At 51.0% G+C, this 24,790-nt stretch overlaps 1 protein-coding gene across 3 annotated transcripts in view; it reads left to right on the forward strand.

Moving 5' to 3' along the window:
• The first annotated feature begins 23,960 nt into the window (after positions 1 to 23,960).
• Positions 23,961 to 24,790, forward strand: part of ADAM22 (ADAM metallopeptidase domain 22) — a 378,095-nt gene continuing 377,265 nt past the window's right edge. For all 3 annotated transcript variants that reach the window (XM_068235530.1, XM_068235532.1, XM_068235533.1), the window contains exon 1: positions 23,961 to 24,287. In XM_068235530.1, the coding sequence (XP_068091631.1) occupies positions 24,203 to 24,287 (85 nt within the window). In that variant the 5' untranslated portion in view covers positions 23,961 to 24,202. The remainder of the gene's footprint in view (positions 24,288 to 24,790) is intronic.

A 24,790-nucleotide genomic window follows, 5' to 3' on the forward strand; every position in this document is an offset into this window, starting at 1 on the left:
CACTGGAGACACGGACTCCAGTGCTGCACTTCCGAGGCCAGGACCGGATTTACCATAAGGCACTGTAGGCACTACAGGCGCCAGATGATATAAAGGTGGCTCACTCCATTCCCTGATTGCCTATCTCCCTCCTTCCCTATGTAGAGTCCTGATGAGAGTGTAAATGAGAGGTTACTCACTCTACTCTCTGCATTCCACTGACAAGATCTCCCTTTAGTCAGGGGCACCTCTAGCTACTTAATATTGAGGGTACCTCAATACTAAGAGGCACCTGCAGAAGCGCACGGAAGGGGTTGTTCCGGGTGTACAGAACACCCCCCTGCACCAAGACCGGAAGTCTCCCTCTAAATCTGAGCAGCGGCAGCCACAGATGCACAGCTGCCGCCTGCTCATATCTGTGTGCGGCGAGAAGGACTCTGACTAGAGCGAGGGGCCCAGGGATGCGGGAGCCGGCTTTATTCCTCGCTCCCTCCCTCCCTCTGAATTCCCCTCACCTGCGGTGATTGTGTGCCCGGCTCCCCCATGAGTGTGTGCGCAGCGGAGCGGTAGGTCCTCTTACCGCACATCAGGCGCACCGGCAACTAGTCTCTATGCTTCCTGTGACGTCATGGTAAACAGGAAGCAGGAGACTCCAGTTGCCGATGCGCCTGATCTGCGGTAAGAGGACCTACCGCTCCGCTGCGCACACACTCATGGGGGAGCCGGGCACACAATCACCGCAGGTGAGGGGAATTCAGAGGGAGGGAGGGAGCGAGGAATAAAGCCGGCTCCCGCATCCCTTATTGGCGCCGCCACAATTTTTTTCTCTCTTCTCTTCCCAGGGCAATCTTCTCCCCACACAGGGGCACCTTCCTCCACCTATCTAGTCTATACTGGGGGCATATACCTATCTAACCTATACTGGGGGGCATATACCTATCTAATCTATACTGGGGGGCATATACCTATCTAATCTATACTGGGGGGCATTTACCTATCTAATCTATACTGGGGGGCATATACCTGTCTAATCTATACTGGGGGGCATATATCTGTCTAATCTATACTGGGGGGCATATACCTGTCTAACCTATACTGGGGGGCATATACCTATCTAACCTATACTGGGGGCATATACCTATCTAACCTATACTGGGGGGCATATACCTATCTAACCTATACTGGGGGCATATACCTATCTAACCTATACTGGGGGGCATATACCTATCTAACCTATACTGGGGGGCATATACCTATCTAATCTATACTGGGGGGCATTTACCTGTCTAATCTATACTGGGGGGCATATACCTATCTAACCTATACTGGGGGGCATATACCTATCTAACCTATACTGGGGGGCATATACCTATCTAACCTATACTGGGGGGCATATACCTATCTAACCTATACTGGGGGCATATACCTATCTAACCTATACTGGGGGCAACTATATGGGCTACCTATACTGGGGGGGGGACCTATAGCTGGCTACCTATACTGCGGGCCCCTATACCTGTCTAAACGTTGGGGGCGCATTTTACGCCCTCACCCTGGGTGCAATTTAGCCTAGAAACTGCTAGTATTTGGCTCCACCCACACCATGTTTTGGCCACGCCCACACACCGCTTTCAGGAACCCCCCCCTTGGAAATCCTGGATTTGCCCCTGACCTGTAGCTACCTATAATGGGTAAAGGGAGTAAAAGAGAAGTGACAGCTGAGCCAGCCAGCACACTTGCGGTGTTGTTCGGCCAGGGTTTGTAAGCTCATAGAGGACGGAGTCTGGGGTGCCAGGACATCTGTGCCTATAGGCTCCTGTGATGCAAATCTGGGCCTGTCCGAGGCCATTTTACCATAACCCTTCAGCTGGATCCGGAGACTCCCGCAGCCGCCAGTGAGCTTCAAATGGTGAACTGGCGCGGTTTACATAGGACGCTGTATCGCCAGTTCACCTATAGGGGGCAAGGTGCACAGAATCTGGCCCTGCATCGTTAGGCTGGATGAAATGTGCAAACAGGCCGTAGTTTGCCCACTCCTGCTATAGAAGGTGACTGCTGGCAGATGGGAGAAGCATGGTAAAGGAGGTAGGGGAGGGCAAAATGTGTGACTCTGGCTAAAGTCCAATGTACCACACACATGTTCAATTTTTCCCCAATCGTGAATAAAATAATTGAAAACTCAAAAAACTGATTGTCTATTATTTGATGTACATATCCAATCTACCACACACCATTCAATTTTCATAAAAATTGATCAGAAAAATCCAACACTCCCAACCGTCTGTTATCGACTAAAAACGGGACATTTGATCAGATTTCTCGAATGAAGGTAACAAAAAAGCTTTTGATTTTTCAGGACAACTGATAGTATTTTTATCGAACTGGTGTAAAATTGGATCTTTTAATTGCATGGTGTGTGGCCACCTTTACTTCATATACCTATAAAAAATGCAATTTTAGATCAAAGAAAACATATAAACTATTTTGAAGCTAGACACAGAGCAATCAAAAGATCAGATCACAGCATTAAGGGCCCGTTTCCACTATCGCGAATCTGCATGCGTTGTCCGCATGCGGATTCGCACAGCCAATACAAATGGATGGGCCTGTTTCCACTTGTCAGTTTTGCTGTGCGTTTTTCTGTGCAGGATTTTTCTGCACGGCAGAGCCCTCAGAATTCGCCTGCGTGTGGAATGCAGGTGAATCGCACACAATGTATTTAACCTCCTGAGCGGTATGGACGAGCTCAGCTCATCCATTACCGCCAGAGGGTGCCGCTCAGGCCCTGCTGGGCTGATTTTCTCCAAATAAAAAGGTGCACACACAGCCAGCACTTTGCCAGCTGCGTGTGCTACCTGATCGCCGCCGCTCTGCGGCGATCCGCTGCGAGCAGCGGCAAAAGAGGGTCCCCCCAGCCGCCCGAGCCCTGCGCAGCCGGACCAATCAGTTCCGGCCAGCGCTAAGGGCTGGATCGGAGGCGGCTGACGTCAGGACGTCAGCTGACGTCCATGACGTCACTCCGCTCGTCGCCATGGCTACGAGGAAAGCGAAACAAGGAAGGCCGCTCATCGCGGAGGCGATCAGAAGTATGCCTCAGGAGCGCCCTCTACTGGGCTTTCATGCAGCCAACTTTTTTATTAAAAAAATCCTCCCGCAGCCGCCCTGGCGATCTTAATAGAACGCCAGGGAGGTTAATAGGGAAATCGCATGCGTTTTCCCCATGTGTTTTTTGCCGCGAATTCGCATAGGTACCAATGTAAATTCACACAGGCAGTGACATGGTTAAAATCGCATATACCCTCACCTATGCAAATTCGCATGCGAATTCGAGGCAAAAAACGCATGCAGGATCGCATCCGCATGCGATTTCATCAGCGGTGGAAACCGCACCGCAATAGTGGAAACGAGCCCTAATAATGTTTCCACAAGTTGGCATTACTTCACTAAACTTGCCCATAGGTTCTCTTTAAAAATCTGCAAGTCCTTTGTATCTGACTATCTGCCAAAGATTTCCCCCTAAGGTGAGACTTCTGTGCACTTTCTACCTCAACACCTTTCTCTAATGGTCAACCATCAAAATAATGCCCATTCAAATTGCTTTTCACCGAAACACAGCTTCCCCGCCAAGTCACGCCGTACTAAATCCATCACTGTTGTTCATTGCTCAGCAACAGACCGAGCAAAGAGCAGCGACCAATAAACTTGATAGATCTGCATCTCTATTAGAATGAATAGGAATATTGGCAAAACGGTGGCATGACACAGCATAGGTTGCTACTGGCACATAAAGCAAAATGAGACCAAAAATATCTGCCACAGAGATCTCTCAGCAGTAGCAAGAGACCATGTGACCTAGAGGCAGCCATTTTGTTTCATTATATTAAGAAGACCCTCTAGTGACTGCCTGTCCTGTCCTGCTCCTTGCGCCACCCACTAATCCCCAGGTCGGTGTCGGCTCCAGCCTATCATTTTTTTTTTTTTTTGGGGGGGGGCACAATGGCTGGCTGGCGGGGTCCATTTGGGTGATTCAAATCCATGTTTTGTAAGGCGAGCTTTAGGCCTGGAACCCACTACAAAACGCTATCGCTAATCGCAATCGCTAGCGTTTTGTATGAGCGGTTTGTAATCGATTTCAAGAGCGATTTTAAAAAGTGTTATCAATTTGCCAGCAGTTGTGTAGCGATTAGCGGTTTTAATTCTGATTGGTCCTTTCAATTAATTTTAATTTTGTTACAGTGTGCAGTAATGTAAAAACGCTAGCAAAATGGCTCTGTGTAGGTTTTGACGAGCGATTATGCTAGCGTTTATATACTTTACATTGCAGAAACGCTAATCGCTAACGCTCAAAAATGCTGCATGTCCTGCATTTGCGATTTTGGTAATCGCAATCGCTTCAGTGGAATTTGGCCCATCCATTAACATTAGCTGAACGTTTAGGGAAATCGCTAGCAGTTTGAATCGCTCCCTAAAAATATTTTTTTGCCTTAGGCCTCTTTTCCACGAACTGTTCATAGGCAATGAAATGCCTCTCAAACTCTCACAACTGCTTTCTGCTGCCTGGCAACTGCTCACTGCTGCCTGGCAACTGCTTGCTGCGGCCTGGTAACTGATTGCAGAGCACACAGCTCAACAGTCCTGGAAAAGAGGCCTCCTTTCCACGGACTGTTGAGCTGTGTGCTCAGCAATCAGTTAACAGATAGCAGCAAGCAGTTACCAGGCAGCAAGAAGCAGTTGCCAGGCAGCAGAAAGCAGTTGTGAGAGTTTGAGAGGCATTTCAATGCCTATCAACAGTTCCTGCCTCTTTTCCATGAACTGTTGAGCTGTGTGCTCAGCAAGCAGTTACCAGGCAGCAGCAAGCAGTTACCAGGCAGCAGTGAGCAGTTACCAGGCGGCAGCAAGCAGTTACCAGGCAGCAGTGAGCAGTTACCAGGCGGCAGCAAGCAGTTACCAGGCAGCAGTGAGCAGTTGCCAGGCGGCAGCAAGCAGTTGCCAGGCAGCAGCAAGCAGTTACCAGGCAGCAGCAAGCATTTGCCAGGCAGCAGTGAGCAGTTACCAGGCGGCAGCAAGCAGTTACCAGGCGGCAGCAAGCAGTTGCCAGGCGGCAGCAAGCAGTTGCCAGGCAGCAGTAAGCAGTTACCAGGCAGCAGTAAGCAGTTACCAGGCAGCAGCAAGCAGTTACCAGGCAGCAGCAAGCAGTTGGGAGAGTTTGAGAGGCATTTCATTGCCTGTAAACAGTTAATGGAAAAGAGTCCTCACTCAGATGATAAAATTAAGGCCAACTAGTTCAGCAATGATAAGAACCAAATGTAAATATCACAAACAGAACTCGGAGGCTTTTGAGTAGAGCTCCTCCTGTGTGGACAGATCACAGGTAGATCATTCCAGCCCCCAGCCTGTGTCTGATGACTCTACAAGCAAGGGGAGGGGGAAGAGCCAGGAGGGAGAGAAACACTCTGTGTGTAATTCCTTATCTTAGTAGTTAAGCATTGCTGGAGACTAGAGCTTGGTGGTGTAGTGGTTAGCTCTCTCACCTTGCAGCACTGGGTCCCTGGTTCGAATCCCAACCAGGGCATTATCTGCAAAGAATTTGTATGTTCTCTCCGTGTTGGCGTGGGTTTCCTCCGGACACTCCAGTTTCCTCCCACATTTCAAAAACATACAGATAAGTTAATTGGCTCCCCTTAAAATTGGCCCTAGACTACAGTACTTACACTACATAATATAGATATATAGCAATGGTAGTGTTCAGATTGTTAGCTCCTTTGAGGGACAGTTAGTGACAAGATATATATATATATATATATATATATATACACACTGTACAGCACTGCGTAATATGTTGGTGCTATATAAATACTAAATAATAATAATAATTTTACAGACAGGAAGTTTTGAATCAGGATAATACCATTTATTGGCTAATTTAAAAGAAAAACAGTAAGCTTTCAGTTAGTAAGCCATCGTTGGACTCTGTTCCTGTTGACTGACAATGTTAGAACATACAATCAGAAGGCAATATAGAGATTATTTTGCAAATATAAGTGTCATCCAGACACATTAATTACCAAGGATCTTGCAAGGATTGTGCGGCATTTTTGGCAAATAGATAAGATCCTTGATTTACTTAAAGGGACACTTAAGTCAAACAAAAAAAAATGAGTTTTACTCACCTAGGGCTTCCAATAGCCCCCTGCAGCTGTCCGGTGCCCTCGCCGTCTCCCTCCGATCCTCCTGGCCCCGCCGGCAGCCACTTCCTGTTTCGGTGACAGGAGCTGACAGGCTGGGGACGCGAGTGATTCTTCGCGTTCCCAGACACATTAGCACCCTCTATGCTGCTATATGGTATATGATATATGCTATAGCAGCATAGATGGCGCTATTGTGGCCAGGAACGCGAAGAATCACTCGCGTCCCCAGCCTGTCAGCTCCTGTCACCGAAACAGGAAGTGGCTGCCGGCGAGGCCAGGAGGATCGGAGGGGGACGGCGAGGGCACCGGACAGCTGCAGAGGGCTATTGGAAGCCCCAGGTGAGTAAAACTCTTTTTTTTTTTTTTTTTTTTGACTTAAGTGTCCCTTTAATGCCTACGTAGACATTTAGGCCTCTTTTCTGCGAACTGTTTACAGGCAGTGGTATGCCTCTCAAACTCTCACAACTGCTTGCTGCTGCCTGGTAACTGCTTGCTGCTGCCTGGTAACTGCTTGCTGGTGCCTGGTAACTGCTTGCAGGGCCGGCCTTAGGTTTCACAGCGCCCTGAGCGAAACCGGATTTTGTTGCCCCCCCCCCCCCATAAGTAGCATAGTTGTCCCCATATAGGTAGCATAGCTGCCCTCAGTGTAGCTAGTACAGTTTCCCCTAGTGTAGTAGCATGGTTTCCCCCAGTGTAGGTAGTTTGCCCCAGTATGCCCCCAGTGTAGGTAGTTTGCCCCCAGCAGTGTAGGTAGCTTGCCCCCAGCGTAGGTAGCTTGCCCCCAGCGTAGGTAGCTTGCCCCCAGCGTAGGTAGCTTGCCCCAGTATGCCCCCAGCGTAGGTAGCTTGCCCCAGTATGCCCCCAGCGTAGGTAGCTTGCCCCCAGCGTAGGTAGCTTGCCCCCAGCGTAGGTAGCTTGCCCCAGTATGCCCCCAGCGTAGGTAGCTTGCCCCAGTATGCCCCCAGCGTAGGTAGCTTGCCCCAGTATGCCCCCAACGTAGGTAGCTTGCCCCAGTATGACCCCAGCGTAGGTAGCTTGCCCCCAGCGTAGGTAGCTTGCCCCAGTATACCCCCAGCATAGGTAGCTTGCCCCAGTATGCCCCCAGTGTAGGTAGCTTGCCCCAGTATGCCCCCAGCGTAGGTAGCTTGCCCCAGTATGCCCCCAGCGTAGGTAGCTTGCCCCAGTATGCCCCCAGCGTAGGTAGCTTGCCCCCAGTGTAGGTAGCTTGCCCCCAGCATAGGTAGCTTGCCCCAGTATGCCCCCAGCATAGGTAGCTTGCCCCAGTATGCCCCCAGCGTAAGTAGCTTGCCCCAGTATGCCCCCAGCGTAGGCAGCTTGCCCCAGTATGCCCCCAGCGTAGGTAGCTTGCCCCCAGCGTAGGTAGCTTGCCCAAGTATACCCCCAGCATAGGTAGCTTGCCCCAGTATACCCCCAGCATAGGTAGCTTGCCCCAGTATGCTACCACTGTAGGTAGTTCGCCCCAGTATGCCCCCAGCGTAGGTAGCTTGCCCCCAGCATAGGTAGCTTTCCCCAGTATGCCCCCAGCGTAGGTAGCTTGCCCCTGTATGCCCCCAGCGTAGGTAGCTTGCCCCAGTATGCCCCCAGCGTAGGTAGCTTGCCCCAGTATGCCCCCAGCGTAGGTAGCTTGCCCCTGTATGCCCCCAGTGTAGGTAGCTTGCCCCAGTATGCCCCCAGCGTAGGTAGCTTGCCCCTGTATGCCCCCAGCGTAGGTAGCTTGCCCCCAGCGTAGGTAGCTTGCCCCAGTATGCCCCCAGTGTAAGTAGCTTGCCCCCAGCGTAGGTAGCTTGCCCCTGTATGCCCCCAACGTAGGTAGCTTGCCCCTGTCTGCTTGTTGCTGCCTGGTATCTGCTCACTGCTGCCTGGCAACTGCTTGCTGAGCACACAGCTCAACAGTTCGTGGAAAAGAGGCCTCATGCTTCAACAGAAGAGAGGTTTGAGGAACATTTTGGCAGCGTTCACACTTATTCATGCAAATTCCGCATGCAATTTTCTGTATTTTTGCACTCGTTTGTCACCCTTTTGACCTTTGTTTTTTCCTCTGCGAATTTGCATCTTTGTACGCGTCTTATACACTATTTTGCATTGCGATTTTTTGTGTGTGTGTGTGCATACCAAAGAAGTTAATTTACTTGAGAATGTATCTGATTAACTAAATTTTATTAACTTAACTTTTTTTTGCATTTCCATTGGCTTGCGCTAAATGCAAATCGCACATCTCACACATGAAAAAAACAAAAACGTGTTGCAATTTAAAAATGTATAAGAATTGGGGGAGTGGGGGGGGGGGGGGGCGGTTGATGCTTAGGGTAAAGGTGGCCACACACCATACAATTAAAAGATCCAATTCGATAATTTCTATCGGTTGTCCTGGAAAATCGAGGGCTTTTCTTTGTTTTTGATCAATAAATCCGATCGAATTTGACTTTTTTTTTTTTCTCTTCAATTTTTGGAGATTGGACATGTTGGAAATTTCAGACCAACTTTATCGAGAATTGTATGGTGTGTGAGGGATTAACAATGACTTGATGTACAGTTCCAATCGATTTTTTTCTGAGCATTCAATGATTTTATTCATGATTGGGGAAAAATTTAACATAGGTGTGTGGTACATTGGTCAGAATTTTGATTTGTTATAATCAGTCAGATTGCTGTTCTTGAATTGAACAGATATTTAAAAAAAATGTATGGTGTGTGGCCCCCTTTAGGCTTCTTGCACACCAAGACGTTGCATTAGGTGCCACGTTAAGGTCGCATAACGTGCACCTAACACAACGTATGGTGCTGCAAGAGCCGACGGTAGAGTGAGCCGCGTTAGGCGGCTCGAGTCCTATAATGTCTCCCAGAGTGGCGCTGATTGGCCAGCAGGACCACGTGATGCGGAGCGAGACACTCCGCATCACGTGGTCCCGCCGGCCAATCAGCGCCCGTCAGTGCAGTGAATATTAAGTAGCCATGTGCGCGGCTACTGTAGCTGGCTCTCCCCGCCTCCTCTCCGCCCCCCACTGCGCATGTGCAAACAGTCTAACGCGGCTATAGCCGCTCCAACGCCGTAGCATGCTGCACTTTGCACCGAACGTGCAGCGTTACATGTAACGCAACGTGGGCTGTGTGAACAGCCCACTTGTGTTACATTGCTGTGCGTTGGGGGAGCGTTACAGGCGCACTAACGTGCGCCTGTAACGTCTTGGTGTGTAAGCAGCCTTATACTTATTGTAAAATAAGGAATTTGGCTGTATTCTGTGTCCTTTTTTCACAGCGCCTCTATTTCATGCATCCCATTATCTAAAACTAGGTTATCTGAGCATTAGGACATATATTTTTGCCTTCATTTTGTTAGTACTAAAATACATTGAAATATCACAAATGGAAATGCTATATTTATTTAGCTTTTAAAGTGTACCTAAACTCAGAACTTCCTCTCTGCTCTAAAAGATAGAGACCTGGTGCACACCAAAAACCGCTAGCAGATCCGCAAAATGCTAGCAGATTTTGAAACGCTTTTTCTTCTTTTTCTGTAGCGTTTCAGCTAGCGTTTTGCGGTTTTGTTAAGCGTTTTTGGTGTAGTAGATTTCATGTATTGTTACAGTAAAGCGGTTACTGAACAGCTACTGTAACAAAAAAAGCCTGGCAAACCGCTCTGAACTGCCGTTTTTCAGAGCGGTTTGTGTTTTTCCTATACTTTACATTGGAGGCAGAAACGCATCCGCAATCCAAAATCTGCAGCAGCCCGAGAGTATGCATTTCTGCAAAACACCTCCCGCTCTGGTGTGCACCAACCCATTGAAATACATTACCCAAGCGTATCCGCAGCCGCAAGCGGATCGCAAAACGCAGCCGAACCGCTCTGGTGTGCACTAGGCCAAACAGCAGCATAAAAACCTTTAAAGAACAACATGTCTTTGTTACAGCTGATACAAATTCTGTAAAAATACAAATTCAGTGTGTCTACTTCCTGCTTTCATGGATGCAGACAAAGGTGAGTTTTGAGGGCTTGTTCGAAGGTTTTGAAAGAGGGGGCAAGCTTGATGGGCAGTGGGAGAGAGTTCTACATGATTAGGGCAGCTCTAGTGAAGTTCTGTAGTCGAGCATGGGAGTACGAGATGCGTGGGGGGGTTAGAAGGAGGTTGTTGGAGGAGCGAAATGGGAGGCCAGGTGTGTATCTGCTGATCAGGTCAGCGATGTAGTTCGGGCAGGACTTGTGTATAGATTTGTAGGCCAAACATAGGATCTTGAAACCGATTCTAAAACTTATTGGAAGATAGTAATTGTCGTTAAACTGTTCCCCATGCCCTGCTTGCCCCGCTAATACTATGGCGGTCCATGGCAGGTTTTGGTGCACCATACCGATTGTTATATATAGAGTGCTTGGGGGAGGGGGGCAATGTAATACCTGAACTTGGGCCCAAAGCTCCTCCTTAGCTACAGTACTGGTCACATGATTGAAACCATGTATGCAGCAGAGGCAGGACAAGGTCCTTCAGCACCCAAGGCTGAGACACCAAAGTACACCCCTCCATCCCTCCCACCCCAGCCGTCACACACTGATTGCTGTTAGACTAAGAGGCTCCTTAGGGCCCCCAACCTTAAAGAGGAACTGTAACGCCAAAACGGCCCCTGGGGGGTACTCACCTCGGGTGGGGGAAGCCTCAGGATCCTAATGAGGCTTCCCACGCCGTCCTGCGTCCCTCGGGGGTCTCGCTGTAGCCCTCCGTGCAGTCCGGGCAGCGGTGACGTCATTATTTACCTTCCTGGCTCCTGCGCAGGCGCTCTGATGCCTCTCGGCGCCGAAGTAGGCGGAAATACCCGATCGCCGTCGGGTCTGCTCTACTGCGCAGGCGCAAGTTTCCGGCGCCTGCGCAGTAGAGCGGACCCGACGGAGATCGGGTATTTCTGTCTATTTCCGTGCCGAAAGTCGCCACAGCGCCCCCGCTGGAGCCAGCAAAGGTAAATATTGAACTGACAGTCGGCACAGTCGCCGGCTGTTCGGAGGGCTGCGGCGAGACCCCCGTGGGACAGAGGACGGCGTGGGAAGCCTCATTAGGATCCGGAGGCTTCCCCCACCCGAGGTGAGTACCCCCCAGGGGAGGTTTTTGTTGTTACAGAGTCTCTTTAATATCTAGTTCTCTGGCCTGCAGTCACTGCTATGTATGCCTTATTTCTTTATATTCTTATTTCTTTCTGCTTCAAACACAATTGGAAATGACAGCTGAATGAATTGTGCGCCCCCTCCTATGCTGCGCCCTGAGGCTGGAGCCTCTTCAGCCTCTGCCTCGGCCCGGCCCTGAGCCCAGAGCGAGTGGTTGCCCATTAGGAGACGTGAGCTTAGGTAAATATAGCCACGTAGCTACGCTGCGCTAATACTCGGGAGTCACAGTTGGAGTCCCACTGCCCATCAGGCTTGCTCCCTCTTTCAATACTTTCGAACAAGCCCTCAAAACTCACCTCTTCAAGGAGGCCTACCCCACCTCAGCGCTGCCCTAACTCTCTCTGCCGAGAACCCCCTCCCTCTAAATTGTCCTGCTTCCTGTCTGACTACAGCGGCGCCTCATGTGACCCGGCAGCACGTAACAGGTCACATAAGGCACTGCTGTAGCCATGGATACAGGATGCTGGATGGGAAGATGGAGATCCCATCACTGGAACGCGGAGACGAGAGTAGTTAAGTGAAGCGGCACCATACATCTAGGCCGACCTCTAATTGTTGCCACCCTGAAGTATGTGATTCGAGTTGCTTCATGGAAGAACCTCCCCTGCCTGCATTAACCTCTTGACGACCAGCTAACGCCGATTGGCATAAACTGGTCGTCTACGGGTTTCCATGGAAACGGTCGCTCGTTCGAGCGGCCTTTTCATGTCTGTTCACGGAGGGTGTCTCCGTGAACAGCCGGAGAGCCGCCAATCGCGGCTCGCCGGCAAAATGTAAACACGCGGGGAAGAAATCCCCACTGTTTACATCATACGGCGCTGCTGCGGAGCAGCCGCAAGGCAGATCGGCGATCCCCGGCCTCTGATTGGCCGGGGATCGCCGGCCTATGATAGGCTGAAGCCTATCCTTCAATGCGCAGGACGGATATCCGTCCTGCGCAGCTCACAGGGGGAGGGAGAGGGAGGGAGAGGGACGGAGCGCAGAGAACGCTGCGGAGGGGGGCTTTGAAGAGCCCCCACCCGCAAAGCGCAGCAAGCGGCGATCAGACCCCCCCAGAAGGACATCCCCCTAGTGGGGAAAAAAGGGGGTAAGTCTGATCGCCCTGGCATAATCCTGATCTGTGCTGCGGGCTGGAGAGCCCACGCAGCACAGATCAGACAGAAATCCACTGGTCGTCAAGTGGTTAAATAAGTGGGCTGTAGGAGGTTTCTGGAAGCCTCAGAATCATCCACAGGCTTCCCCTTACTGAGGCAAGTATCAAACTTTTTTTTTAAAGGATGCCCGAGGTGAAAATAAACTAATGAAATAAATAATTGTATATATCCTCCTCTTCCTAAAAATGACTTTTTAAGATATTCCAGTTTTATTTTATATTTAAATCTACTTTTTAAGTTGTTACTGTTTTATTGTTTTTGCTCAATGACACATTCATTGAAGTATGCCAGAGCTAAAATCTATGAACTATTGACACTTTTTATCTCTTTACTGTTCTCAGAAGTCATTTTCTGCTAGGAAAGTGTTTTATAGTTGGAATTTCTTATCAGTGAGGGTCACACTGTAGTCTGACCCAGTCCTGACTCAGACAGGAACTGCCACTTACATACCTGATGTTTTACTCTTTCAGGCAGAGAAAGAAAAAAGGAACACAGCATAGTTTTGTGTGCTAGGCACTGTACATACACACGTCTATCTCCTCATGTCACCTCGGGTATCCTTTAAAAACCTCATATTTTTGAAACCGCTGCATTTGTGAAAGTGAAGCCCCTTCGGGTTGCAAAATGATCCGTTTTGCTGGATGTAACTGTAATAGATGAAGAAGATTCCATAGCAATGTAGTTTTTGCTAACAACAGGAAATTTTATCCTGTAAACACAGAGGGAAAACTGTAAAACAAAGAGAAAAATTTGTCAGGCTTGATGAGAATAAACATTAGACGGGAGAAGCGGCTGCTGGCTTCCTGGACGTAACATTGATTAAGTACCTAATGCAGCCCTCAATCAATGGCAAGGTAAGCTTAGCCATGCATCTTTCCAGCGGCCAGCCCACTTACTCAGCAACTCCCGGCCCAGCTGCCCCGCTTATGGATCATCTTCTGCATTTTTAAGTGGCCACGAGCTGCGCTCAGGACTCCCCTGAGGATTCTCTGCTAACGGCTCTGACTTCAAGGCCCCAACACGGCGCAGGAAGTGTTTACATAGATGTTATGTGATGCGTATTAGAGTCAGCTTACAGGCAGGACTCCCATTTATAACCTTGAGATGATGACGGCCGAACACATATCAAATACATGCGAAACATATTAGCTGCCAGCAGGTCTGTGATGCCGAAGGCTCAGGACAGTTCAGCCGCACAGCACCGCCAGCAACCTCGCCTGACCTGACTTTGGCACGTCAGGAAACACGGAGAGGTCAGAACAGGGCCGGATTCAGGGGCGTGGCTAGAAATTATGTGGTTTTGGTTCCCCCCTCCCCAGGCACCTTTTTACCCTTCGCCCCACACAACAACTTAAGGGGGCCAGAAGAACCCCCTATAGTTTGCCAAATGTAGCTCCTCCTCCCATATAGGCAACCAGAAGGACCCCCCTATTTAATCCTCCTCCCTGGATAGGTAGCCAGAAGTATCCCTTGTAGGAGGAAGCCAGATGTCACCCCCTGTATTGGTAGCCAGCTGTAGCCCCATTGTGTAGGTAGCCTAAAGGAGCCCTTTATTAATAGCCATCTGTAGCCCCCGTGTAGGTAGTCAGATAGACCCCCCATCTGCCATACTGGTAGCAAAGTTAAGTAGGTGGCCAGATGGACCCAAATATTGATAGTCTGCTGTAGCCCTCCCTCCCATGTAGGTAGTTACAAGGACCCCCATATTGGTAGCCAGCTGTAGCGAGCCCCCTCCCCCCCCCAGTATAGGTAGCCAGAAGGACCTCTGTATCGGTAGCCACCTGTAGCCCTTACCCCCGAGAGCGCAGAGAAGCAGCAGTAGGTAACTCACCTTTCCAGACTCCACCGAGGATCTATCTTCTCCAGGCATCCCTGTCTCTATGCTTAGAGCGCCCTCTCTCTTCATGGAGACTGGAGATTAACAGTGGTGCCTGGTGAGGTGAGTTACTTGCTGCCGCTGCTACTCCCCAGGTCGGGAGGCGGGGGTCTGCCTCGGGTCTCCTAGAGACCTGGCGCTGATCCCCATTTTGCGGCTGCCAGCCTTGCACACCAGGCTCCCAATGGCCATGGCCCCCATAGCAGCCACTATGGCTGAAATGATATCCCTACGCTATTGACCAGATTTGTACATCTTGGAAGGCACTACATAAAGAAGTTCTGGTGCCTTGAACTCCGCCCTCCACTGAAACTTGCAAATCTTGATGCAATTGCAAACTAAGGTTTGCCAGCAGAATGGCACCACAAGTGTGTTGGCTGTCCCTGTTCCCTGGTCAAACCAGATGTCACCTCCCTCTTCCCCTGCATCCCGAAGTTGGATAGGCATGCTGGAAAGTACTGCCCATCCAGCTCTCTAGGCTCCCACACCAGTGACCAGTCTGGCTTCATGCATGTAGCATAGAGAGCTGGGTGGGCAGAACCATCCAGCTCTCTATGCCCTCGGGACACATCTGAAGAATGGTGAGCCCAAGTCCCATGACAACTGCCTATCAGCACACTGATGTAAACGTAATAAAGCCGTAATTTTGCATAATTATGAACATTTTGTGCTGAATTTAGCGGTTATTAGTAAAGGCCCCATACACGCTATCATCATCAACATTGCTACGTATGTTAGGGGGAATATTGGAAACGGTTAAAAAAAGAATTTTGAAATAATCCATTTTGAAAATGCAAAGGAAAAAGGGTTTTTAACCTTTCATATTTCCGAGTTTAAAAACCCCTTTCCCTTTGCATTTTCAAAATTGATTATCTCAAAAACTTTTGAAAAAATATTTTTTTTGCCTTGTTCTCAATATTTCCCTTAAAGGACATCCGTGGTGAAAATAAACTAAGGAGATAAACAATTGGATATGTCCTCCTTCTTCTAAAAAGGACTTTTTTAGTCACCCCACAGTTTTATTTTATATTTAACCACTTGAGGACCCACCCTTTACCCCCCCTTAAGGACCAGCGCTGTTTGTTTGGATCTGTGCTGGGTGGGCTCTGCAGCCCCCAGCACAGATCCGCGGCCACACAGAGCGATCAGATCGCCCCCCTTTTTTTCCCCCTATGGGGATGATGTGCAGGGGGGGTCTGATCGCTCCTACCTGCAGGCATGTTGCGGGGGGGGGCACCTCAAAGCCCCCCTCCGCGGCGACATTCACCCCCTCCCTCTCCTACCTGTCCCCCCGGTGATCGGGGCTGCACAGTACGCTATCCGTCCTGTGCAGCCAGTGACAGGCTGTCCCCTGTCACATGGCGGCGATCCCCGGCCGCTGATTGGCCGGGGATCGCCGATCTGCCTCACGGCGCTGCTGCGCAGCAGCGCCGTACAAATGTAAACAAAGCGGATTATTTCCGCTTGTGTTTACATTTAGCCTGCGAGCCGCCATCGGCGGCCCGCAGGCTATTCACGGAGCCCCCCGCCGTGAATTGACAGGAAGCAGCCGCTCGCACGAGCGGCTGCTTCCTAATTAATCAGCCTGCAGCTGGCGACGCAGTACTGCGTCGCTGGTCCTGCAGCTGCCACTTTGCCGATGCACGGTATAAGCGTGCGGTCGGCAAGTGGTTAAATCTACTTTTTACGTTTTTACTGTTTCATGATCTCTTCATTCATTGAAGTATGGCAGAGCTAAAATCTATGAATTAATTACCCTTTTTATCTCTTTTCTGCTCTCAGAAGCCATTTCCTGCCAGGAAAGTGTTTTATGGCTGCAATTCCTTAGCACTGAGGGTTGCTATAGTCTGACCCAATCCCGACCTAGACAAAAACTATCACTTGCATACCTAATTTTTAACTTTTTCAGGCAGAGAAAGAAAAAAAGGAACACAGCCTAGTTATTTGTGTGCTTGGCACTGTACAGACACATGTCTTTCCCTGCCCTGAGAGACTGACAACTAACGGCGTGGAGTGAAAAATCTTTCTGCTCTCTGCACGGTTGTTCCAATGATGCTTCTACTCAGCCACTGATAAGGAATCATACAAAGTTTTGCAGACAAAGATTTGTAGACAGTCCCTATTCAGTGTGCAGCAGGGTCTTGTGTACAGAGCCCAGCCTCCAACCTCTCCACCCCTCCCCAAGTGCTGTGTACTGTAGTGCCGCTGGAGGAGTCTGCAGAACCAGTTCTGCTCCATCAGAGGAGGACAGAGTGAGTGTAATAAGCTGAGGCAGGGAGCACACTCGTCTGTCAGTTTTCTGTATGTGTTTTCTGCACACCATGTGTGTCTGTATGTGTGAAAACATGCACATTTTATCACAGAAGCTAATGTTAATTGATAGAGAAAATGCCTACAGTGCTTCGCTGCTGTCTGTTTTTCTCTGTATGGGGGAAAAAACATTAACGTGTGCACTAGCCACTTGAATAACATTGGTTCTCAATTTACCTGCGCAGAAAGTGAGGGGGGGGGGGGGGGGGTACACCCAGTGATTTGTTTGTAGTTATGCCCCCTGATTGCATGTCCCAGCCCCAGCCACACCTCCACTCACATGCTCATCAGACCTTCAGACATGCCCCAGCCACACCTCCAGTCACACCTGCAGATATGTCCCAGTCACACCTCCACTCACACTTCCATCACACCTGCAGACATGCCCCCACCACACCTCCAGTCACACCTGCAGACATGCCCCCACCACGCCTCCAGTCACACATTCATCCCACCTGCAGACACGCCCTCACCACACCTCCAGTACCAGCTTCATGACACTTGCAGACCTGCCCCAGCCACACCTCCAATTACACTTTTATCACATCTGCAGACATAATCGAGCCATACCTCCAGTCACACCAGCAGATATGTCCCAGCCACACCTCCAGTCACACCTGCAGGTATGTCTCAGACACACCTCCAATCACACTTGCAGACATTCCCAGCCACATCTCCAGTCACACCTTCATCACACCTCCTGACCTGCCCCAGCCACCTCTCCATTTTCAGTTTCCTCACACTTGCAGACCTACCCCAGCCACACCTTCATCACACCTACAGACATGCCCCAGCCACACCTCCAGTACCAGCTTCCTCACACCTGCAGACCTGCCCCAGCCACACCTCCAGTACAAGCTTCCTCACACCTGCAGACCTGCCCCAGCCACACCCCCAGTACCAGCTTCCTCACACCTGCAGACCTGCCCCAGTCACACCTTCATCATTCCTGCTGACCTGCCCCAGCCACACCTGCAGTACCAGCTTCCAAAAACCTGCTGACCTGCCCCAGCCACACCTCCAGTATCAGCTTCCTCACACCTGCAGACCTGCCCCAGCCACACCTTAATACCTGCTGACCTGCCCCAGCCACACCCCCAGTACCAGCTTCCTCACACCTGCAGACCTGCCCCAGCCACACCTTCCTCACACCTGCTGACCTGCCCCAGCCACACCTTCCTCACACCTGCTGACCTGCCCCAGCCACACCTCCAGTACCAGCTTCCTCACACCTGCTGACCTGCCCCAGCCACACCCCCAGTACCAGCTTCCTCACACTTGCAGACCTACCCCAGCCACACCTTCCTCACACCTGCTGACCTGCCCCAGCCACACCTTCCTCACACCTGCTGACCTGCCCCAGCCACACCTCCAGTACCAGCTTCCTCACACCTGCTGACCTGCCCCAGCCACACCTTCCTCACACCTGACCTGCCTCAGCCACACCTTCATCACACCTGCAGACCTGCCCCAGCCACACCTTCATCACACCTGCAGACCTGCCCCAGCCACACCCCCAGTACCAGCTTCCTCACACCTGCAGACCTGCCCCAGCCACACTTTCATCATACCTGCAGACCTGCCCCAGCCACACCTCCAGTACCAGCTTCCTCACACCTGCAGACCTACCCCAGCCACACCTTCATCATATCTGCAGACCTGCCCCAGCCACACCTTCATCCTACCTGCAGAACTGCCCCAGCCACACCTTCATCATACCTGCAGACCTGCCCCAGCCACATCTCCAGTATCAGCTTCCTCACACCTGCAGATCTGCCCCAGCCACACCTTCATCATACCTGCAGACCTGCCCCAGCCACACCTCCAGTATCAGCTTCCTCACACCTGCAGACCTGCCCCAGCCACACCTTCCTCACACCTGCAGACCTGCCCCAGCCACACCTTCATCATACCTGCAAACATGCCCCAGCCACACCTCCAGTACCAGCTTCCTCACACCTGCAGACCTGCCCCAGCCACACCTCCAGTACCAGCTTCCTCACACCTGCAGACCTGCCCCAGCCACACCTTCATCATACCTGCAGACATGCCCCAGCCACACCTCCAGTACTCGCTTCCTCACACCTGCAGACCTGCCCCAGCCACACCTCCAGTACCAGCTTCCTCACACCTGCAGACCTGCCCCAGCCACACCTCCAGTACCCGCTTCCTCACACCTGCAGACCTGCCCCAGCCACACCTTCATCATACCTGCAGACCTGCCCCAACCACACCTCCAGTCACCCTTCTATCACACAGGACCTGATCCCCTTGGGCGACATTGATGGGCCGGGCTGCACACACGCATCAGCGGTGTAGCTGATGACGTGCTGTGTTGCTATGCGGGGGAGTGACGGAGAGATGACAAGCGGCGTGTGTGACATCAGGCGGCGGGCAGGGGAGTGGCATAACAATGGGATTAGAGGGCGATCGGCGTCGCTGGGGGTGAGTAGACCCGCCGTATACACGACTAATGATCAACTGAAGCAGTCTTTATCAGCTGACTTAAAGTGAACCCGAGGTGAAAAAAAACTGATGAGATAAACAATTACATTTATCCTCCTACTCCTAAAAATGACTTTTTTAAAAAAAAAGTATCCCAGGGTTTTCTTAAACATTCACAAAGTAGGTTGAATGTTTTACTGTTTCTAATCAGTAACAGTCTATTAAGTGTCCGCAAGTGAAAATACGTGAACTATTGACCATGTCTTACCTCTCCCCTGTCCTCAGAAGTTGTATTCTGCTAAGAAAACTTTTATGGCTGTAATTAGTTTCTCAGTGATGTTTACTCTTTTCCTGACAAGGTACTGACAAGTCAGAAACTGTCACTTGCATGCCTGATGCAGGGTCTTGTGTACAGAGCCCAGCCTCCAACCTCTCCACCCCTCCCCAAGTGCTGTGTACTGTAGTGCCGCTGGAGGAGTCTGCAGAACCAGTTCTGCTCCATCAGAGGAGGACAGAGTGAGTGTAATAAGCTGAGGCAGGGAGCACACTCGTCTGTCAGTTTTCTGTATGTGTTTTCTGCACACCATGTGTGTCTGTATGTGTGAAAACATGCACATTTTATCACAGAAGCTAATGTTAATTGATAGAGAAAATGCCTACAGTGCTTCGCTGCTGTCTGTTTTTCTCTGTATGGGGGAAAAAACATTAACGTGTGCACTAGCCACTTGAATAACATTGGTTCTCAATTTACCTGCGCAGAAAGTGAGGGGGGGGGGGGGGTACACCCAGTGATTTGTTTGTAGTTATGCCCCCTGATTGCATGTCCCAGCCCCAGCCACACCTCCACTCACATGCTCATCAGACCTTCAGACATGCCCCAGCCACACCTCCAGTCACACCTGCAGATATGTCCCAGTCACACCTCCACTCACACTTCCATCACACCTGCAGACATGCCCCCACCACACCTCCAGTCACACCTGCAGACATGCCCCCACCACGCCTCCAGTCACACATTCATCCCACCTGCAGACACGCCCTCACCACACCTCCAGTACCAGCTTCATGACACTTGCAGACCTGCCCCAGCCACACCTCCAATTACACTTTTATCACATCTGCAGACATAATCGAGCCATACCTCCAGTCACACCAGCAGATATGTCCCAGCCACACCTCCAGTCACACCTGCAGGTATGTCTCAGACACACCTCCAATCACACTTGCAGACATTCCCAGCCACATCTCCAGTCACACCTTCATCACACCTCCTGACCTGCCCCAGCCACCTCTCCATTTTCAGTTTCCTCACACTTGCAGACCTACCCCAGCCACACCTTCATCACACCTACAGACATGCCCCAGCCACACCTCCAGTACCAGCTTCCTCACACCTGCAGACCTGCCCCAGCCACACCTCCAGTACAAGCTTCCTCACACCTGCAGACCTGCCCCAGCCACACCCCCAGTACCAGCTTCCTCACACCTGCAGACCTGCCCCAGTCACACCTTCATCATTCCTGCTGACCTGCCCCAGCCACACCTGCAGTACCAGCTTCCAAAAACCTGCTGACCTGCCCCAGCCACACCTCCAGTATCAGCTTCCTCACACCTGCAGACCTGCCCCAGCCACACCTTAATACCTGCTGACCTGCCCCAGCCACACCCCCAGTACCAGCTTCCTCACACCTGCAGACCTGCCCCAGCCACACCTTCATCATACCTGCAGACCTGCCCCAGCCACACCCCCAGTACCAGCTTCCTCACACTTGCAGACCTACCCCAGCCACACCTTCCTCACACCTGCTGACCTGCCCCAGCCACACCTTCCTCACACCTGCTGACCTGCCCCAGCCACACCTCCAGTACCAGCTTCCTCACACCTGCTGACCTGCCCCAGCCACACCTTCCTCACACCTGACCTGCCTCAGCCACACCTTCATCACACCTGCAGACCTGCCCCAGCCACACCTTCATCACACCTGCAGACCTGCCCCAGCCACACCCCCAGTACCAGCTTCCTCACACCTGCAGACCTGCCCCAGCCACACTTTCATCATACCTGCAGACCTGCCCCAGCCACACCTCCAGTGCCAGCTTCCTCACACCTGCAGACCTACCCCAGCCACACCTTCATCATATCTGCAGACCTGCCCCAGCCACACCTTCATCCTACCTGCAGAACTGCCCCAGCCACACCTTCATCATACCTGCAGACCTGCCCCAGCCACATCTCCAGTATCAGCTTCCTCACACCTGCAGATCTGCCCCAGCCACACCTTCATCATACCTGCAGACCTGCCCCAGCCACACCTCCAGTATCAGCTTCCTCACACCTGCAGACCTGCCCCAGCCACACCTTCCTCACACCTGCAGACCTGCCCCAGCCACACCTTCATCATACCTGCAAACATGCCCCAGCCACACCTCCAGTACCAGCTTCCTCACACCTGCAGACCTGCCCCAGCCACACCTCCAGTACCAGCTTCCTCACACCTGCAGACCTGCCCCAGCCACACCTTCATCATACCTGCAGACATGCCCCAGCCACACCTCCAGTACTCGCTTCCTCACACCTGCAGACCTGCCCCAGCCACACCTCCAGTACCAGCTTCCTCACACCTGCAGACCTGCCCCAGCCACACCTCCAGTACCCGCTTCCTCACACCTGCAGACCTGCCCCAGCCACACCTTCATCATACCTGCAGACCTGCCCCAACCACACCTCCAGTCACCCTTCTATCACACAGGACCTGATCCCCTTGGGCGACATTGATGGGCCGGGCTGCACACACGCATCAGCGGTGTAGCTGATGACGTGCTGTGTTGCTATGCGGGGGAGTGACGGAGAGATGACAAGCGGCGTGTGTGACATCAGGCGGCGGGCAGGGGAGTGGCATAACAATGGGATTAGAGGGCGATCGGCGTCGCTGGGGGTGAGTAGACCCGCCGTATACACGACTAATGATCAACTGAGGCAGTCTTTATCAGCTGACTTAAAGTGAACCCGAGGTGAAAAAAAACTGATGAGATAAACAATTACATTTATCCTCCTACTCCTAAAAATGACTTTTTAAAAAAAAAAGTATCCCAGGGTTTTCTTAAACATTCACAAAGTAGGTTGAATGTTTTACTGTTTCTAATCAGTAGCAGTCTATTAAGTGTCCCAGAGTGAAAATACGTGAACTATTGACCATGTCTTACCTCTCCCCTGTCCTCAGAAGTTGTATTCTGCCAAGAAAACTTTTATGGCTGTAATTAGTTTCTCAGTGATGTTTACTCTTTTCCTGACAAGGTACTGACAAGTCAGAAACTGTCACTTGCATGCCTGAAAATTAACTCTTTCAGACAGTGAAATAAAGCAAGTAAAACAGCCTGGTTATTAATATGTTTGGCACTGTACGTACACATGATTATCTCATCATGTCATGTGTTGCCTCAGGTACACTTTAAGCCAGGCGTGAATATGGGCCTTTAGACCCTACTGACCGGAAAGATCAGCAGCCAAGCAACTAGTATTGTTTAAAAAGAACCTGCAAGAAAAGAGCCCTGGGGGGCAGGGGGTGTCTTATCTCGGTAGGGGGAAGCCTCTGGGTCCTAATGAGGCTTCCTCTTCCTCCAGCGCAGCACGGATCCAGCAGATCCAGCTCTGGGAATCCCGGACAGCAGCAGACGGCAATATTTACCGTTGTCATCCAACGCAACCCGCACCAACTTTCCCCTCGGGGTCAGGCGTAAATAGCTAAGCCCGATCAGATCTGCTCTACTGTGCAGTAGAGCGGGTCCGATCAGGCTCGACTATTTCCTCCAGAGCTCCGAAAGGGAAAATGGTGCTGCACTGTGATTCCCAAGGTAAATATCGCTGCAGGTGCTACTGTGCGGAGGATTTTCGGGGGGAGCCAGCGCTGGATAGTAGCTTCACAGGAGGACGAAGGAAGCCTCATTAGGACCCAGAGGCTTACCCCTCCTGAGATAAGTACCGCCCAAAGCCTGAACCTAAACTGAGAAGGATATGGATTTTTCCTTTTAAAATAATACCATTTGCCTGACTCTCTTGCTGATTCTATGTCTCTTATTCTGAATACACACGTTGCGATTTCCCGCGTGATTCGCGGGATCGATTCGATCATTTCCAACATGTTCGATCATGTTTCGATGGATACAGCCATCGATTTTGCATATTAAGTATGCAAAATCGACGGCTGTATCCATCGAAACACGATCGAACATGTTGAAAATAATCGAATCGATCCCGCGAATCACGCGGGATATCGCAACCTGTGTATTCAGCATAATACTTCAGCATAATACTTTTAGCCACAGCCCCTCAACAAGCATGCAGATCAGGTGCTCTGACTGAAGTCAGACTGGATTAGCTTGTTTCAAGTGTGTGATTCAGCCACTACTGCAGCCAAAGAGCTCAGCAGGACTGCCAGGCAACTGGTATTGTTTAAAAGGAAACATCCATATCCCTCTCAGTTTTGGTTCCCTTTAAAAGGAAATAAAAATGGCAGCTTCCATAGGTCTCACACCTCGGGTTCTCTTTAAGTGTGTATGGCTACCTTTAAACATCATATACTGCTCCATCTGCACCCAGCATGCCCATCTATCAATGAATGAGCTGAAATGGCCAGATAGCAGAGCAGCCAGTGCAGCTGGCATTGCAGTACAGCAGCCCTGCGCCCTGATTGAGGCAGGTGAACCATACAGCTGACTGTATAATGTGATGCTAGCTGCAGAGAGGCCACAGGCAGGAGGGGAGGGGACTACATTTCCCATAGAGCAAGGGGAAGGAGGCAGGCTATTGCAGGGCTCCTTGCATTGATGTGTGTAAGGATGTGGCTGTGCATGTGGATGAGCAGACCTGGGAGGTGCTAGAGCTCTCGCATCCCCAATCTAACCACCCAATGCAGTAAAAGCCCAGCACACACACACACACACACACTCACATAGACACTAATGGAAAGCAGGAGGATACAATGTAGCACTATGACTGGCAGCCTCAGCAGCAGGGAGACCCCAGCATCAGCAGCACAATGAGGGCATCGCTCTGATCATTGCTGCTACCCGGACAGTGCCAGCCATGCAGTGCGCAGGAGGCTGCTGGGCTCCATGGATCAGCTGCCTGATTGGATCCCTGTGCCTGGTCCATGCCAGCATCCAGCCAGGTAAGCCCCTCTGCCCGGATGGATGCGCCATTCCCATGCATGCAGGGCTGAGATGCAGAGCACTGACCCAGGGGAGGGGTGCACAGCTGCATTGGTGCAGAGTCTCTCATCCCCCCCCCCCTCTTTCCCTGCTTGGGGGTCCAGGACTGCCTCCTCACGTTACTGCATCACCCAGCACCTGATTACCAGGCCTGGGGACATGAGGTGTGTGCCTGGATTTCACCAGGATGCTTTAACCCCATCAGTGCTGGGGAGGAAAGATCTGAGCTACCCCAAGCTCAATTCCTAACATAAACTGCTATTATTATTATTGTTTAATTATTACTGTTGTTTGTTTATATAGTGTTTACATTTTCTGCAGTGTTTTACATAGGGATCTATATAACAAATGGCCCCCCTCCCTCTATACCACAGGAGCTTACAATCTAATCCCTACCAAAGTCATCATCTAGCGCCAACATTTTAGGGGGTGAATCCTACGTGTTTTGAGGTGTGGGAGGAAA

This window comes from Hyperolius riggenbachi, chromosome 5 (assembly GCF_040937935.1).
Source record: "Hyperolius riggenbachi isolate aHypRig1 chromosome 5, aHypRig1.pri, whole genome shotgun sequence".
NCBI classification, from domain to species: Eukaryota; Metazoa; Chordata; class Amphibia; order Anura; family Hyperoliidae; genus Hyperolius; species Hyperolius riggenbachi.